Consider the following 16808-nt stretch of genomic DNA (forward strand, 5'->3'; position numbering starts at 1 on the left):
TCGCCCCTGGAGGTGCCTCACCCCTCTCCTCCCCTCCTCGGGATCTCCCCGTGGCTCCTCGGCTTTCCCGAGTCTCCGGCTCCTCGCCCTTCCACCTGTTCCCCAGAAAGGCAGGAACCTGGTCCCTGCGACGCTCCTGGGGCCATGGCAGGCCTGGGCCCCGGCGGAGGCGATTCAGAGGGGGGCCCCCGGCCCCTGTTTTGCAGAAAGGGGGCTCTGAGGCAGAAGGTGGTCCACGAAGTCAAGAGCCACAAGTTCACCGCTCGCTTCTTCAAGCAGCCAACCTTCTGCAGCCACTGCACCGACTTCATCTGGTGAGGGACGGGGGCTGGGGCCCGAGGGACCGGGGCACCAGGGGCAGAGACCTGTCACAGCAGGTCCCTGAGGAATCAGGGGAGAGGGGGCTGTCGTCCTGGCCCCCGGTGCTAGGGTGGGGGGTCTGAGCGCCTGGATCCCGGGTCAGAGGGGTAGATGCGGAGGGTCCTGGGCTCCTGGGTGTGAGGGAGGAGGGGCTGGGGGGCAGAATTTCTGGGATCTCGGAGGCGGCGGCGGCTGGGGCTCAGGCTGGCTCCAGCGGGAGGAGGGCCAGAGGGCGCCTGTGGCTCGCGGACGCGAGGGGACTCAGGTTACCCTTTTCTGCACTGACCTCGGGTCTCGCCTCTTGCAGGGGGATTGGAAAACAGGGCCTGCAATGTCAAGGTAAGAGCTGGGGACCTGGGCTCCCGGGACCCTCAGGAGGGTGGAGGCCGGGGCCCCACAGCTGAGGCTGCTCGACACACGTGTTCTCTGGTCCCCAGAGAGGAGCGGGGGAGCCCTGGGTGGGGGGTGTGGCAGAGACACAGCCTGTGGCAGGGAGGCAGCTCTGATGGCAGGGCCACCGCGGAGGTGGTGCTGGGGGCCCCTCCCTTGGCCGGCTCCAGGTGGGGACAGATATTTGGAGAATCTGTTGCCATGGGAACAGGGAGATTTGGAAAAGGGGAGCTGAAGGGGGGGGCTGAAGATGCAAAGTCAGAGCCCCACCCCCCAGGATGCCGTCACCATGACAACATCAATCGTCCTAGGCTGGGGGCAGGCCCGGTGGGGTCACCAATGGGCGGGTGGGGGCCGGGTGGGGCCGGCGGTTATGGGGGGCGGAGAGGGGGGCGAGTCCTAAAGCACCAGCTGCTATGCTGGGAACAGAGTGAGTCAGGGAGGGGGGCGGCCGCGGCGGCGCCCCCAGACTCACTTCTGCCCAAGTTGCTGCTCCCTGTTCTGTCCAGGACACCCCTGTGTGCGCTCTCTCCTCTCTCCTCGCTTTGTCTCTGCTGCCTGTGGGGTCCTGTTCTCTGTGTCTCTGTCTTTTTCTGTCTCTGTCTCTGTCTCTGTGTCTCCGTCTTTTCCTATCCCCCCCCCCCCTCCGTCTTTGTGTCTGTCTCTGTGTGTGTGCACTGGCCTCTCTGTGCTCTGTGTTTCTCTGCATCTCTGTTTCTGTCTTTGGGTCCATCTCTTAAATTTCCATCTTCCAGTTTCTCTGTTTCTCTTTCTCTCTGGTTTTCTTTCTAGCGGGGTGTCTCTCTCTCTTTCTGGTTTTCTGGCCGTTGGGGTCTCTCTCTGTCTCTGTGTCTCTATGATTCTCACCTTCAGTCTGCAGCTTTGTGGTTCACCGCCGATGCCACGAATTTGTGACCTTCGAGTGTCCAGGCGCTGGGAAGGGCCCCCAGACGGATGTGAGTGCCCACACACCTGGTTACTCCTCCTCAGGCCGCGCCCCGCCCTCACCCCCTAGGCGTCCGTCCCAATTTCTCCTGCTATTTTTAAGGCTGGGAGGGGAGGGGGGCTGGAGAGATAGGGGGAGCTAGTCTGGCCCAGATTCCCTGCCCTTGGCCTGGAAAGGGGGAATCAGAGGGGACTGAGACAGGCTGAGGATACAAGTGGGGAACACAGAGGAGGCAAGGGGTGAGGGGACCAAAGGCTGGCGCCGGAGGAGGTGGGCTGTGAGCCAGTGCTCAGGAGATCTGAAAACAGGGACCTGAGGGGCAGAGGGAAAGAACATGTACTGAGATCCTGAGGTAAGAAGAGAGGGAATCTCAGAGATTCGGGAAAAGATAGAGGCCCAGAGACAGAAATGGGGGGGGGATGGACAGTGAAGCACAGGAAGAAGGAAAAGGGCACCTGGAGAGACTGGGAGAGACAGACAGAGACTCTCAGAGAGAGACACACAGGTGCAGATACTCAGAGAGAGCCTAGACTAGAAAACGGTGGACATGGAAAACAGCTGAGGCTCTGAGAGAGGCCGGCCCAGAGACCCTGCAGTGCACGTGCACACACACCTGCACACGCAGATCCCCATCTGCAGCACGCCTGCACATACAGTTTATGTGCACACGCACAGATCTCTACAACCTCTCTTTCCCTCCCTGCCCCGCCCCCATCAGGGGCTTTCAAAAACAGCCACCCCCAGTCCCTCCTTCACTGTGTCTGGCCGAGGGGCTCTTTTCTCTGAACCTCAGGCCCCTCCCCCACCTCCCTATAAAGTTGGGCTGGCAGTCTAGCCTGTGTGTCCCACCCTGAAGCCACCGCCACACTGCCAGGGAGCACTTGAAAGGGGCTATTGTGACTGAGGGAGGGACCTCAAAATTCCGTTTAATGTGAATCGATTCCAACTCAAATAGCCACATGTGGTCAGTGACTACCCCGTGGGACAGCGTAAATGTAGACATCCCAGGCCCGTCCTGAGAGTTCGGTGAAGTCGGGCGGGTTCCGAGTCTCCCCGGGGTCTGACGCAGGGTTGGAGATGGTTTTGCGATGAGTAGGTGGAGGAAGAGGCAGAGCAGCCAGACACGCAGTTGACTATGAGTAATTTTGCCAGCTTGTCAGGTGAAGAAAATTGAGGTTTCCACAGAGGATGTGACTTCATAGAACACATATTGAGCACCACTGTCCACCAGCGCCTGTAGGTGTTATCAGTGGGCCGCCTCGCCTGCCCACCTTTCCTGCCAGCGCGACTTCTGATTTGCCCAGTGTCCACTGCACACACCCGCCAGGTTTCGTGAACACAGTGTGGCAGGGAAACTGCGTCAGGCTTGGTGCTGGGCCTGGCTGCTTCTGAGCGGGGGTCCCAAGCCCAGACACCTGGGCTCGAGTCCCAGCTCCACCACGTGTGGGTCCCGTGACCTTCCCGAAGGTAGCTCGCCCCTCTGCGCCTCCCGAGTGTGTCACCTGGAGGATGAGAGAGGTCCTCATGCCCAGCTTACAGGATTGTTTTGAGAAGTAAATGAGTCAGATACTTGGGACCATGCCTGGCACATGGCAAGAGACAAAATTATTACTGTTACCCATGAGGAAACAGGCAAATCGTGAAGAGGTGGTCCTTCCTCTCCATCCATCTGGCGTCTTTTTTCTTCCTAATGCTTTTTTTTAAAGATTTTTTTATTGATTTCTAGAGAGAGAGGAAGGGAGACAGAGATAGAGATAGAAACATCGATGAGAGGGAAACATGGATCAGCTTCCTCATGCTCGCCCCCTGCTGGGGATTGAGCTTGAAACCCAGGCACGTGCCCTGATGGGGAATCAACCCTGCAACCAGCTGAGCCAGGGCTCTTCTTAATGCTTTTGATCTCATATCTCATAAGTAACGTGAGTCAAGGGCTTTAGATGTATTAGAGGCTTCACCAATATGACTTCAGTTAGTCTCACAAGACCCCTTGCAGGGAGGGCTCACTCCTCCCTATTTTATAAGCCTGGGTCTCTGGAAGGACTGGAGGAGCCCACGCAGCTGGGTAGTGGGCAGAGTAAAAATGTGGACTCTGATCCATCTCACGGGAGCCCCAGCACTCTCAGATCTCAGATAAGTGACTTTCACCTTGAGGATAATAACGGCTCCTATCTGTGGAGTGTGTGTGCACCGTCACCCTGCTGAGTGCTTTCGCTCCCCGTATCCCATTGGGTCAGGCAGGAACCTTTGATTCAGGGTCAGCTGAACATCCTTAGAAGCCCAGAGCATTGAAGGAGATCAGGGCAGACTCCAGCACCTCCCACCATGCAAGTATCATCCAAAATAGGATCCCCACTAGACAGTCAAATAAATAAAAGTCCAAGGGTGTCCTGAATTTTCGCCCTCAGATAACTCACAATGCATACTTTGCAAGAGGCAAATATTAAATGATTTGACACTCAGACCTCTGCCAGGTGTGGAGAGTGCTTTACTGGTGTCCTAAATTCTTGCTTAATTGGACTCTAGACAGCATTGCTTCAAGATATAGATTGTTTATTTCCACTGGGCAGAGGACATTAAGGCTCAAAATTGGGCATGAACTTGCCCCAAATCACACAGCTGGGAAGTGGCCTAGCTTCTTATTTACACCCAGCGCTATGTGGGGGCTGCAATAAAATCACTAATAATAACCACAGCAGCAAGAGTAACAGTACTGAGCACACTCAACATACTAGGCCCTGCTGTGTGGTTTCCACTTAATCTTTCACTTAGGACACCTGGGGCCCTATAATTGAAGGTCAGACTCTCCATCCCACCAGGGGCTCAGAGAAGGCAGGTGGTCAGTGGGCGGACAGAAACAAGCTGACAGTGAATGATCAGGGGTTCCTAGTGGCCCACAGTCCTCAAAAAACAGCCTGTGTGAGGTGGGGGTGTAGGGGTTACGGGACTTTGGAAGCCCCCCCTCCTTCAGCTGTGTCCCAAATGCCACCTTGTTTGTCAGTGATGCGTTGTGATGGATCCATTATTTCAAATTCCAGCACCTCCCACTCCCCATAGCATTCCCTTTCCATGCTTCATTTGTCTCCAGAGCACCTGTTACCATCCATCATACAGTAATTTATGCATCACATTTATTTTCTGTCCCCTCCCCTAGAAAGCAAATGCCATGTGGACAGGACTCTGTGTGTGTGTGCATGTGTTAATAGGGGTTGCGTTAAATCTATAGATTGCTTTGGGTAGTATGGATATTTTAATGATGTTCATTCTTCCAATTCATGAACACAGTATATGCTCCCACTCATTGCTGTCTGCCTCTATTTCTTTCTTCAATATCCTGTAGTTTTCTGAGTACAGGTCTTTTACCTCCTTGGTTAAATTTATTCCTAGGTACCTTATTTTTTGTTGTTGCAATAGTAAATGGGATTGTTTTCTTAGTTTCTCTTTCTTTAAAAAAAATATTTTATTGATTGATTTCAAAGAGAGGAAGGGAGAGGGAGGGAGAGAGATAGAAACATCAGTGATGAGAGAGTTACTGATCGGCTGCCTCCTGCACGCCCCCTACTGGGGATCGAGCCCACAACCCGGGCCTGTGCCCTGACCGGGAATCAAACCCTGATCTCCTGGGTCATAGGTCGATGCTGAACCGCTGAGCCACAAGGGCTGGGCTTAGTTTCTCTTTCTGAGAGTTCATTATTGGTGTATAAAAATGCCACCAATTTCTGGATATTAATTTAGTATCCTTCTACTTTGCCAAATTCATTTATTAAATCTAGTAGTTTTTTTTGTGGAGTCTTTGGGGTTTTCTATGCACAGTATCGTGTCATCTGTGAGTAATGACAGTTTTACCTCCCCCTTTCCAATTTGGATGCCTTTTATTTCTTCTTGTCTGATCACTGTGGCTAGGACTTCAGTACTATGTTGAATAAAAGAGGGGAAAGCGGACACCCCTGTCTTGTTCCTGATCCTAAGGGAAACGCTTTTAGTTTTGCCCATTGAGTATGTTGGCTGTAGGTGGACAAGAGCTTTAACTTCTTTGTTCATGGCTGGGTCCCGGCGCCCAGAACAGTGCCTGGCACACAGTAGATGCTCAATAAATGCTGCAGAATGAATGGGTGAGGCAGAGCACCAGCGGGACTGGGAGAGCCAGGCGCAAGGGGGGAGCGCTCACAGGGCTGCTCTGTGCGGGCTCTAGGCGACCCTGCCCCCCTCTGACCGACTCCTCTCTGCCCCAGGACCCCCGGAACAAGCACAAGTTCCGCCTGCACAGCTACAGCAGCCCGACCTTCTGCGACCACTGCGGCTCGCTCCTGTACGGGCTGGTGCACCAGGGCATGAAGTGCTCCTGTGAGTGCGCGCTGGGGCCCCTGCCCGGGCACGGGGACGGGGGCTGGGGCTGGGCCTGAAACGCTGTCCCGGGTTGTGTCCCCCGCCCTCCCCCACCCACCCCAGGTTGCGAGATGAACGTGCACCGGCGCTGTGTGCGCAGCGTGCCCTCCCTGTGCGGCGTGGACCACACGGAGCGCCGCGGGCGCCTGCAGCTGGAAATCCGGGCTCCCACTGCGGATGAGATCCACATCACGGGTGAGGCCCCCCTCACCCACGCCCGTGGGCTCCGGGCCGGGAAGGCCACGCCCCTCGGAGGCCACGCCCACACCGGACCTCGCCCCTTCTAGCCGGCAGCTGGTCGCCGGCCTCGCCGCTTGCAACTTTCAGGCCCTTTAAATGCCCTTTGGAGGCGCCAAGGTCCTTGAGAGGGCGGGGGCGGGAGAAGACCTGCTGGTGTGTCCAGGTCCTAACTCCTGGGTCCTCACGGAGGAGGGTCGGGTTTGGGGGGTCCGAGGGCTTCATGCCCTGTCTTCTGGGTTCTGGAGAGGTACGACGTCAAAGACGCCTGGGGCGGGAGAGAGGCGGCCGAGAGCCTGGAAGCCTTGACGCCGACGGGGCGGGCTGGGGGGCCTCTTCCCGGGTCCCGAACGCGACCTACCCCCTGTCACCTCCCCGCTCAGTCGGCGAGGCCCGGAACCTCATCCCGATGGACCCCAACGGCCTGTCCGACCCCTACGTGAAACTGAAGCTCATCCCTGACCCTCGGAACCTGACAAAACAGAAGACCCGGACAGTGAAAGCCACGCTGAACCCTGTGTGGAACGAGACCTTTGTGTTGTGAGCCTCGGGTGCAGGGGAGGCTGTGAAGCCGACAGAGGACGATCCGAGGGCCCGGTGGCTCACAGGCCCCCAGAGAGCAGCCGGGGGAGGGTTGGGATACAGGGAACCGCAGAGGAAAGGGCAGGAAATGTGGGGAGAACGGACGGGGCGACTGGGAGAAGGGGTGGAGACGCAGGAGCTGAGACAGACAGGTGTCCATGGACTGAATCTCCATCGCAGCCCGCTTAGGGGTGAGGCAGAGAGGGAGGGGCAGAGAGAGGCCCTGGACAGGTAGCTCAGGCGGTCAGGGCATCGCCCGGGCACCCCGAGGTCGCAGGATCAGCCCCTGGTCGGGCACACACAAGAGTCACCCAGTGAGTGAATAAACCAGCGGAGCAGTAAATCCATGTTTCTCTGCCTCTCCCTTCCTCCCTCTCTAAAATCAATACGGGGGGGGGGACCCAGAGTGAGACCCAGGCCGAATGGAGGGGGCTGGGAGCGCAGGGGTGGGGGCGCGCGGGGGGCGCGGAAAGAAAGAAGCCCGCAGCTGGGCCCTCGCCCTGCCCCCCCCCCCCAGCAACCTGAAGCCCGGCGACGTGGAGCGCAGGCTGAGCGTGGAGGTGTGGGACTGGGACCGGACCTCCCGCAACGACTTCATGGGCGCCATGTCCTTCGGGGTGTCAGAGCTGCTCAAGGCGCCCGTGGACGGCTGGTGAGGGCCGGGACGCGGCCCGGGTGTGCCCCAACGCCAGTCTCTCCCGCCCCCCCTTATTTCACTCTCTATTTCTGTGTCTGTCTCTCTGTGTCTCTGTTCCCCTTCTGATGTCTCTGCCCCCCCCCGCTCCCCCCCTCCCCGCCTCTCCCCCCCCCGCTCCCCCCTCCCTACCCCGCTCTGGTCTCTGTCTGCGTGTCAGGTACAAGCTACTGAACCAGGAGGAGGGCGAGTATTACAATGTCCCCGTGGCTGATGCTGACAACTGCAGCCTCCTCCAGAAGTTTGAGGTACCCAGGCCCCCGCTCCCCCACGGAAAGCCCAGCCCAGCCCCCCTCAGTTCAGAGCGGGCCTTTCCTAAGCGCCCCCCGGTCCTGGGACTACAATTCCCAGAAGACCCTGGGGCTCCTTCCCCTAGTTTTCTAGGGGATCCCTGCCTCTGGGTCTGATGGGAATTTGAGTTCCTTTGCATCCCCGTGGCTTGGGCGTTTGGGGACTCACACCTCCTACTCCGGGGCGACCTTTTTCTCCTCCGGGGCTCTGACTCTGGCTTTCTCCTCCCCTGCCCCCAGGCCTGTAACTACCCCCTGGAACTGTATGAGGTGAGTGGGGCTGAGGCCTGGAATGGAGACAGTGTCACTCCTGGGATCTGTGTCTCTGTCCCCTAATGTCTGTGTTCATTTCCACACGCATGGGCTGAGCACATATCTGATGGTAGGTAAATCTGCTCTCAGGCAGCTCCCCAAGGTAGGGACACAGTCACAGACATGATACTTAAATCCCAGGATGATGGGCTAAAGCGGAGCCCAGGGCGCTAAAGAAGCATCGGCTAGCCCAGCAGTAATCAGGGAGGACTTCCCTGAGGAGGTGCCACCAGAATTGACCCTGGAGTTTTTCTGTTTTCACTGTGGACTCTCTGTCCTCCATCTGTTTACTCACTCACTGAACACCTGTTCTGGGAGTACAAACAGGCCATTGCCTGGGACCCCCTCTTTCACTGTAGGACAAAGATAGAGAAGTTCACCACCAGAAGGGACATATTTGATAATAGAGGGCCTTGGGCACTGGACACTAGGGAGGTCCCTGAAGTACCTGGGAAAATCAGAGAAAGTTTCCCAGAGAGGTGTGTCCTGGAGGACTTGCAGGGTTTCCCAGGCAAAGGAGAGGGACGTCCTTTGGCACGCATTCTCCCTCATTCATTCTTTCATAACACGCTTTGTTGAGCCCCTCTGCGGGTAATGCATGATCCTAATCACTGGAGATAGAGTGTTGAACAAGAGAGAGAAAAAATTCTGCCCCCACGAGGCTTCACATTGAGAAACACATGGAACAAAATAAAGTAAATGATAATATGCTAGGAAGCAGAACAGATGTGGAGAAAAATAAACATTAAGGAGGGAGAAGCTTTTGTGGTTTTAACTGCAGTAAGTAGAGAAGGGTTTACTGGAAAAGTACCATGTGGCAAAGATGTAAGGGAGGTGAGAGAGTGAGCCATGAGGAGAGCAGAGCCTTCCAGGCGGAGGGCACAGCAGGTGCAAAGGCCCTGAGATGGGGGCAGGCCAGCAATGTCTGTTGCACAGCAAGGAGGACAGGCTGGGGGTGGGGCGGAGCAGAGCTGAAGTCCAAGAGGGAAGATTGGGAGGGGGGAAGCTTGCCATTCAGTGGAAGGATTTTGGCTTTTAAACAGAATGAGATGGGAGGGCATCCATTTGAACAAGATGAGTGCCTCCATGTAGAGACCGAATTGTGGGGAGAGGAGGGAGGCTGTTATGCCAACAGAAGTGAAAGCAGCAGGCCCAGGGGCGCAGTGGTGTTCAGATCCTGGGTCTGCTCGGAAGGCTGAGCAATAGGAACTGCACTCAGCACTCAGCTCCTGAGACTCCCTCATCCGTTCAGCGGCCCCTTGCTGAGACCTCTTGTGTTCCAAGCTCTGTGCTGGGTGATGGTGGAGAAACAGAAAGGAGGCAGACATAATCTGGCTTTAATGGACTTTGATTTCTGCCTCGGCTTATTATCTGCTGTGTGACTTGGGGCAAGTTACTTAACATCTCTGTGCCAGCTTCCCCTTCTCTAAAATGGGAGGTGGGGTGATAGCAGGGTTTCCCGGAGGGTAAATGGCATACAGTAAGGTCTCTGAGGGTTAGTTAAATAATAAATAAACTCTCTGGCTCTGGAAAGTCATAGAAAGTTCTTAAGCCAAGGAGGGGGCGGGGACAACTTTTATTTTCTCTCCATCTCTCCCCATCCTTTTCATTCTTGGATGCTGTCTCTCTTAGGGGCACCCCCCTTATCCCCGTCGGGGATCTGACTACCTCGGGATCTCTCCCCTTTCTCGCAGCGGGTGCGGATGGGTCCTTCTTCCTCTCCCATCCCCTCCCCATCCCCTAGTCCCACGGACTCCAAGCGCTGTTTCTTCGGGGCGAGCCCTGGACGGCTGCATATCTCCGACTTCAGCTTCCTCATGGTTCTTGGAAAAGGCAGCTTTGGGAAGGTCGGATTCCTGGGGCCGTGGGGGGAGGGGAGGGTGTCTGGAGGGCCGTCCCATTTCTAGTCCTTACCGAGGGATAGGAGGGGAGGGACATTAAGCTACTGAGTTCCCGAAGAGGGTTGGATGGGGGCCCCTCAGATCCCTGGAGAAGAGAGACATAGGATGTGGATTGCAGGGCTGAGAACTTGCTCCGTGGAATATGTATCAATTTGGCTCAAATAAACTCATAAAAATTGAAAAAAAAAAAAGAAGAGAGGGAGAGAGACTAGGATTGCTTTTCCTGAGGGAGTGGTTGGCAAAGTCGGGGCGCCAGACCCCCGGAGAGGGTGAGGAAGGACCTGGGATTTTGTTTCTCTGTGTCCCTGATAGGGAGGGGCAGGGACCTGCACCCCTGGGGTTCCCCAGACTGGGCCTTTCTCGGGCCTCTGTCCCCAGGTGATGCTGGCTGAGCGCAGGGGCTCCGATGAGCTCTACGCCATCAAGATCCTGAAGAAAGACGTGATTGTCCAGGACGACGACGTGGACTGCACCCTGGTGGAGAAGCGCGTGCTGGCTCTGGGGGGCCGAGGCCCGGGGGGCCGGCCCCACTTCCTCACCCAGCTCCACTCCACCTTCCAGACCCCGGTAAGGGCGGAGGGGGCGGCGGCTGGCTGCAGAGCCCGGCCTCGCGCTCGCCTGGGTGGGCCTGGCACCTGCTGCAGGATTCTCAGCTTGAGGCCAGGCCACGGAGCTTCGCCCACTCCGAATGGGCGTGGCCGGTGGGTGGGGCCCGAGTGGGCGTGACCAGGGGTGGGGCCCTGGGTGGGCGTGACCGGGGGGGTGGGGCATGGTGGGCGTGGCCAGGCGGTGGGGCCCTGGTGGGCGTGGCCCCGGAGAGCTGCGTCTCGAGTGCAGAGTGGGTGTCTGAGTGGAGGGTTGTGGAGTAAAGGAGTGCGTGAAGACTGTCTTTTGAGTGGGTGTGCCCAGAATTAGGCTCCGAAAGTAGGTCGCCACTCTTAGATTCTGAATGAAGGACTCATCACAAAGGGCTTCCCAAGGCTGCGGAGTCCGAACCGCCAGGGGTCTGCGAGGGCGTGACCACCTCCAAGAGCTCCGAGTGGGCGTGGCCAGCTTCCCGCATCCTCCCCTCCCCTCCCCTCCCCTCCCCTCCCCTCCCCTCCCCTCCCCTCCCCTCCCCTCCCCTCCCCTCCCCTCCCCTCCCCTCCCCTCCCCTCCCCTCCCCTCCCCTCCCCTCCCCCACCTCGTACATCTCAAGCTTCGGTTCTGAGAGGGCGGGACCGGGACACCCGCAGTTCGGAGGAACGGGGCCCCGGGCCGACGGAAGTTCTGCGTTGGCCTTATTAGGACCTTCCTGGCCTCCCGGTGGGCGTGGCCAGCTTACCCGGGATCCTGATTGGGTGGACCCCCAGCCTTTCACCCTCCGGCGGGCAGGACCCGCCCATTAGAGGCGCGCGGGGCGGCGCTGAGTGCGGGGGCGCGTCCTCGCGTCTAAGGCCCGCGCGCCCCCCCCCGACCCCCCCCCAGGATCGCCTGTATTTCGTGATGGAGTACGTCACCGGGGGCGACCTGATGTACCACATCCAGCAGCTGGGCAAGTTCAAGGAGCCCCATGCCGCGTGAGTCTCGGCCCGGGCGAGGGCGGGGAGGCCGGGGGCCCGGGCGCAGCCGCTGACCTCCGACCCCCCGCCCCGTCTTCAGGTTCTACGCCGCGGAAATCGCCATCGGCCTCTTCTTCCTGCACAATCAAGGCATCATCTACCGGTGAGCGGCCCCGCCCGTCCGCGCAGCCGGAGGAGGCGCCCGGAGGGAGGGCGAGGGACTCGAACTCGCGGCCCCAGCCCGTCCAACTCTCCCTCTTCCTGCTCCCCCCGCGCGGCGCCCCAGGGACCTGAAGCTGGACAACGTGATGCTGGATGCGGAGGGGCACATCAAAATCACCGACTTTGGCATGTGCAAGGAGAACGTCTTCCCTGGGAACACGACTCGCACCTTCTGCGGGACCCCGGACTACATAGCCCCCGAGGTAACCTCCCTCCGCGGCCCTGGGCGCTCCCCAAGTCCGCTGAGTGGGTGTGGCTGGACATGTGCTGCTCATCACGCGGCGGGGGGACCTGACCCTGGGGTCTCTACCGCAGCGGTGGGTGTTCTACCCCAGAGCAGCACCTAGAGACCTGTGCAGGGAGCCTTCAAAGTAGGTGGAGCTGCGTCTCTAAATAGGCAAAGTGGGAGGGACCTGTGGGCGAATGTTCTTACAGAGTGGGACCAGCTCCTCGGAATTGCAAGAGGACAGGGCCTCTTACTGGACTATTCTAAGAAGGCGGAGACAATTTCCAGTTAGGCTGAGGGGGTGGGGCCCGTCCCCCTAGAACACTAAGCCTGTGGAGGCCGAATATTTCCAGTGGGCAGGGTATGCTCTGGCTTTGCAAAGGGGTGGAGCTGACTCGCTGACTGCATGCATAGGTGGAGAATGTGTCCTGACCCCAGTTGGAGGTGGAGGGGGTGGGGGTGGTGCCATCCTTGATCTTTCCAGGTGATCCAATGCTAGTGCCCGAGTGACCAAGATCAATGGTTTGAAAAACCTGGCTGGTAATCAGAATCTCCTGGGGAGGCTGGACTTCTTCAGGGCTGGGACTATCTATTTTTGAACAGCCCCCTAGGTGAATCTGAAATGCATCCAGTTTTAAGAATCTCTGGTCTCTGAAACTGAGCCCTTGTGTACCTGATACTGTAAGGAGAGGGTCCAGTTACCTAAATGTTCTAGGTGGGTGGAACTTGTGACTTAGCCCTTAGATTGTCTTTGTATTTGGGACCAAAGGAATATTCTAAGTAGGTAAAGTTTGTCTCTCAGATTTCCCAAAGGACGGAGCTCTGGCCAAGATATTCTGGGTGGGGAGAGTTTATGCTGAGTGCCCTTAAAGTGGATAGGGTGCTGAGGGGGTAAAGCCAGAAGGGTCCTATATATATATATATATATCTTTATTGATTTCAGAGAGAGGAAGGGAGAGGGAGGGAGGGAGGGAGAGAGAAACATCCATGATGAGAGAGTCATTGATTGGCTGACTCCTGCATGCCCTGCACTGGGGATCGAGCCTGCAACCCAGGCATGTGTCCTGACCGGGAATCGAACCATGATCCCCTGGATCCTACGTCGATGCCCAACCGCTGAGCCACACCGGTCAGGCGGTCCTGTGCTTCTTAAAGCACGAAGCATGAGTTCTTGCCTTCTGTTCTCCCATAGATCATTGCTTACCAGCCCTATGGGAAATCTGTCGACTGGTGGTCCTTTGGGGTTCTACTGTACGAGATGTTGGCGGGACAGGTAAGGGAAGGTGGGGAGAGGATGACTTGGCTAGAGGCAACACGCAGTGGGGTGCCACTTCTCACATGGCCTTTGTGTCAGGGCGAGCCTGCGCAGGAAGGGCTATAGTCTGAGGAAGTGCGAAGAGGCGGGAAGGTCACGCCCAGGCAGCGCTGTCCGAGGTCCTGAAGCGTTCATTGTCTTCCCGGGATGCCACCGACCGCTTCGCTGAAACATGTTTTCAAATGCGCAAAATAAAACAATAGGGTTACAAAAGAAATCAACCATACTAAAATAGGATCACTAATATTTTAAAATTTTAATCAAACCTAATTTAACCAACTAAATAAATTTAATTTCAATATATACAGTTGCCTAAATATTAAACATTGGGATGTGGACATACATGCAGTGTCCTACTACTAATAATATCTTGCAGGAATAGGAAGTATATAGGAAGTCCTCCCAGTAATTTTGAAGTGGAGATGACCGGTATCTGCAACTCTCATGTGATTTAAAATATATCTGTGGTTTCTATTGTTGATGAAGCCACAAGTCCTGCTGTTGCGGTTTGTTGTCTACGTTCATAGTGGACAGGAATGCTAAATCCCAGTTAGACATTTAAAAAATAAAGATGCATCTTCCCCATCCAAGTCCACGGGCCCCCTCAGTTGTATGAACACTCTCTAGACGCCACATTAAGAATCCTTGATGTTGCTCCTCCTAACCCCAGAAGACCGGAGACCACTTATCCGACCTGACTGCTTGTGCAGCTTTTCCTGCAGTTCTCTCTGCCTTCTGTTTAAATGACATATTGCCTAATCAACACCCTGCTGATTTACATGGCAGATAAAAAGAGACAGGGCAGCAAAGCGTGCGAGAGCTGAAGCATCTGAGATAGAAAATCAGTGTGTGTGTGTGTGGGGGGGGGGAGATAAGGCTTTGGTGGTTCGCTCACATGTTGTCCTAGGAAGTGGGGGGGGTCTTGTATTCATGTGGGGGATGAGGTGTGGAACTTGGGGAGAGGTAATCCGTCAAGTCTCTGATGTTTTATTCTTTCTATTTCCTTAGCCCCCCTTTGATGGGGAAGATGAGGAGGAGCTCTTTCAGGCCATCATGGAACAAACTGTCACCTACCCCAAGTCGCTCTCCCGGGAGGCCGTGGCCATCTGCAAGGGGGTGAGAGCCCTGACTCCCAGATTGTCCAGGCCCACGACCCAGGCGTCCCGCTCCTGCCATCCAGGGCTGCCCACGCAGCTTCTCTATGCATATTTATTAGAAAGAGGCGCCCACTCCTCAAGTCCCTTCACCTCCATCTGCTGTAAAAGTTTACGTAACACTGGTTGATTTGGTTAGAACAATAATTTACTGCTCACTGCCACCTCCAGTTCAAGCTTGGCCCCTGTCCCCTCCCCCTCCACTGCCCCATGCCCCAGCTCACTGCAGGAAAGGCTGGAGGCCAGGGCCTGCCCCTCCAGAGCCAGGTGGGCCAGATGGACCTAACTCCGCCCCTTGTCCTCCTGGGGGATCTTGGGCAAGTCAAGGACACTCTGGGAGCCTGGGTCCCCTCTGGAGTTAATGCAGGAGGAGGAACGTACCTGTAGCAGCTTTTCCATAGGTGCCAGCACGCTTCTGTTCTGGCTCCTGTCTCCACGTCTCTCTGACTGTCTCTCCCTGGGTTTTTGTCTCGCCCCCTGCCTCCATCTGCCTGTGATGGGGCTTCCTGTGTCTCTCCTTTTTCTGTGTCCTCTGGTATGTCCGTCTGCCGCTTGCATCTCTGTCCTCCCTCTGGATTTCTCTCCTCCAATCTTTCTGAGCCTCTGCCTTCATATCGGTCCACTTGCCCCTCTCTGAGGGTTTCTCTCCTGGGTCTCTGTCCCCTGCCCCCTTTCCTGCATTGCCTGTGCTCTCTGGGTCCCTACCCCCCTCCCGGCTCTCCTCTCTATCCCTGTCCCCTCCTTTTTTGGGGGGAGGGCCTTCAATCTCCCTCTCTCTCCCTCCCCCCCCCTTCTGGGACTCTTCCCTTGTCCCCTTCCTCTTTCTGAGCCTCTGCCTTCATGTCGGGTCTTTGCCCTTCTCTCTGGGGTTTGTCCCTTGGGTCTCCACCCTTTGTCTTTCCCTCTCTCCCTCCACCCTCCCTTCCCTTCTCTGCTTCACTTCTTGTCCCCATGCCCTCTTTCTGGGCTTCACTGGCCCCCTCACCTCACGCCCTGGCTTTTCCTTCTCGGCCTGTCCCTTGGGTTTCATGGGCCCCATTCTCACTCATCCCCCCTCTCCCTCGCTGCTCCCCCCTTTGCTATTTTTCTGTCCCGGGATCTCTATGCTTGTGACTCTCTGTTCCTCTGTCCTTGCCCCTCCCTCTCTCTTTCTCTGGGCCCCCTTGTCTGGGACTTGTCTGTCTGTCCGTCTCTGTGTTCCCCACAGTTCCTAACCAAACACCCAGCGAAGCGCCTGGGCTCAGGGCCTGACGGGGAGCCCACCATCCGTACTCATGGCTTTTTCCGCTGGATCGACTGGGAACGGCTGGAGCGGCTGGAGATCCCACCTCCGTTCAGACCCCGCCCAGTAGGTCACCCTCCCCGAGCCAAACCCTGCTCCCCGGGGCGGGGCACCCAGGAGCTCCACCGAGACCTATATGAGGAGGTGGGGCGGGGTTCCCTCTGCCGAGACCCCTGAAGGGGGACACAGAGACCGTGAGGACGTGCAGGGGTCTAAAGGGGACAGGAGACGGGTTTGGGGGACAGAGACAGGTACCCAAGGAGCGGGCAGAGCGTCACGTTTCCTTTCGCGTTTCCCAGTGTGGCCGCAGCGGCGAGAACTTCGACAAGTTCTTCACGCGGGCGGCGCCAGCGCTGACCCCCCCAGACCGCCTCGTCCTGGCCAGCATCGACCAGGCCGACTTCCAGGGCTTCACCTACGTGAACCCGGATTTCGTGCACCCCGACGCCCGCAGCCCCACCAGCCCCGCGCCTGTGCCGGTCATGTAATCCCACCTCCCGCCACTAGGCGTCCCCACGGCTCCCTCCGCCGCGCCCGCCTGGGTCCCACTCCACCGCCTCCCTTCGAATTCTAGATCCTGCTCCCCAGCGTCCCGGCCCCTGCCCCTGGGGTGCTAGGTGCCCCTCTCAAGCGTCCCTGGTATTCTCAACTCCACACAGTCTCTAGAGCCTTCCCGTGCTCTAGATTCCGCTGCGCTGAGCCCTAGATTCTCACCCGCCTCGGTGTTCTGGACTCTGTTCCACCAGGCTCCAGACCCCCGCCCCCCAACTCCATGGGGTTCTAGCCTCCGTCTTGGTAGAACCTCTGCCTCTTTTTTTGTCCCACTCTGGGAAATAGTCTCATGGGGTGGGCTGTTCCAGACTCGGGTTGCAGGACAGGCCCCCACCTCCGAGACCCCGCCCACCCCCACCCATTCTGGAGTAAGTGGGAGGCTGTGCCCCCATGCTCCAGTGCCCTCGTCCACGCTCCGGGG

At 57.3% G+C, this 16808-nt stretch overlaps 1 protein-coding gene across 1 annotated transcript; it reads left to right on the top strand.

The window, feature by feature from the left end:
* Window positions 1–144: 144 nt before the first annotated feature.
* PRKCG (protein kinase C gamma) lies at window positions 145–16323 on the top strand. Its single transcript, XM_087827335.1, has 18 exons — window positions 145–314; window positions 668–699; window positions 1624–1706; window positions 5926–6037; window positions 6143–6274; window positions 6700–6856; window positions 7416–7550; window positions 7753–7840; window positions 8123–8152; window positions 9889–10041; window positions 10474–10662; window positions 11563–11654; window positions 11737–11799; window positions 11923–12061; window positions 13277–13357; window positions 14408–14515; window positions 15761–15901; window positions 16135–16323. The coding sequence occupies exons 1-18, from the start codon at window positions 145–147 to the stop codon at window positions 16321–16323; spliced, it is 2094 nt and encodes a 697-aa protein (XP_087683461.1).
* The last annotated feature ends 485 nt before the right edge of the window (window positions 16324–16808 follow it).

The sequence above is a fragment of the Miniopterus natalensis genome, chromosome 18, assembly GCF_054644295.1.
Source record: "Miniopterus natalensis isolate mMinNat1 chromosome 18, mMinNat1.hap1, whole genome shotgun sequence".
NCBI classification, from domain to species: domain Eukaryota; kingdom Metazoa; phylum Chordata; class Mammalia; order Chiroptera; family Miniopteridae; genus Miniopterus; species Miniopterus natalensis.

Coding starts and splice junctions, on each gene's coding strand:
- PRKCG (XM_087827335.1), top strand. CDS start 145: ATGGCAGGCCTGGGCCCCGGCGGAGGCGATTCAGAGGGGGGCCCCCGG. Junction 10,042..10,473: donor GAAAAGGCAGCTTTGGGAAG/GTCGGATTCCTG, acceptor CTCTGTCCCCAG/GTGATGCTGGCTGAGCGCAG. Junction 15,902..16,134: donor CTCCGTTCAGACCCCGCCCA/GTAGGTCACCCT, acceptor CGCGTTTCCCAG/TGTGGCCGCAGCGGCGAGAA.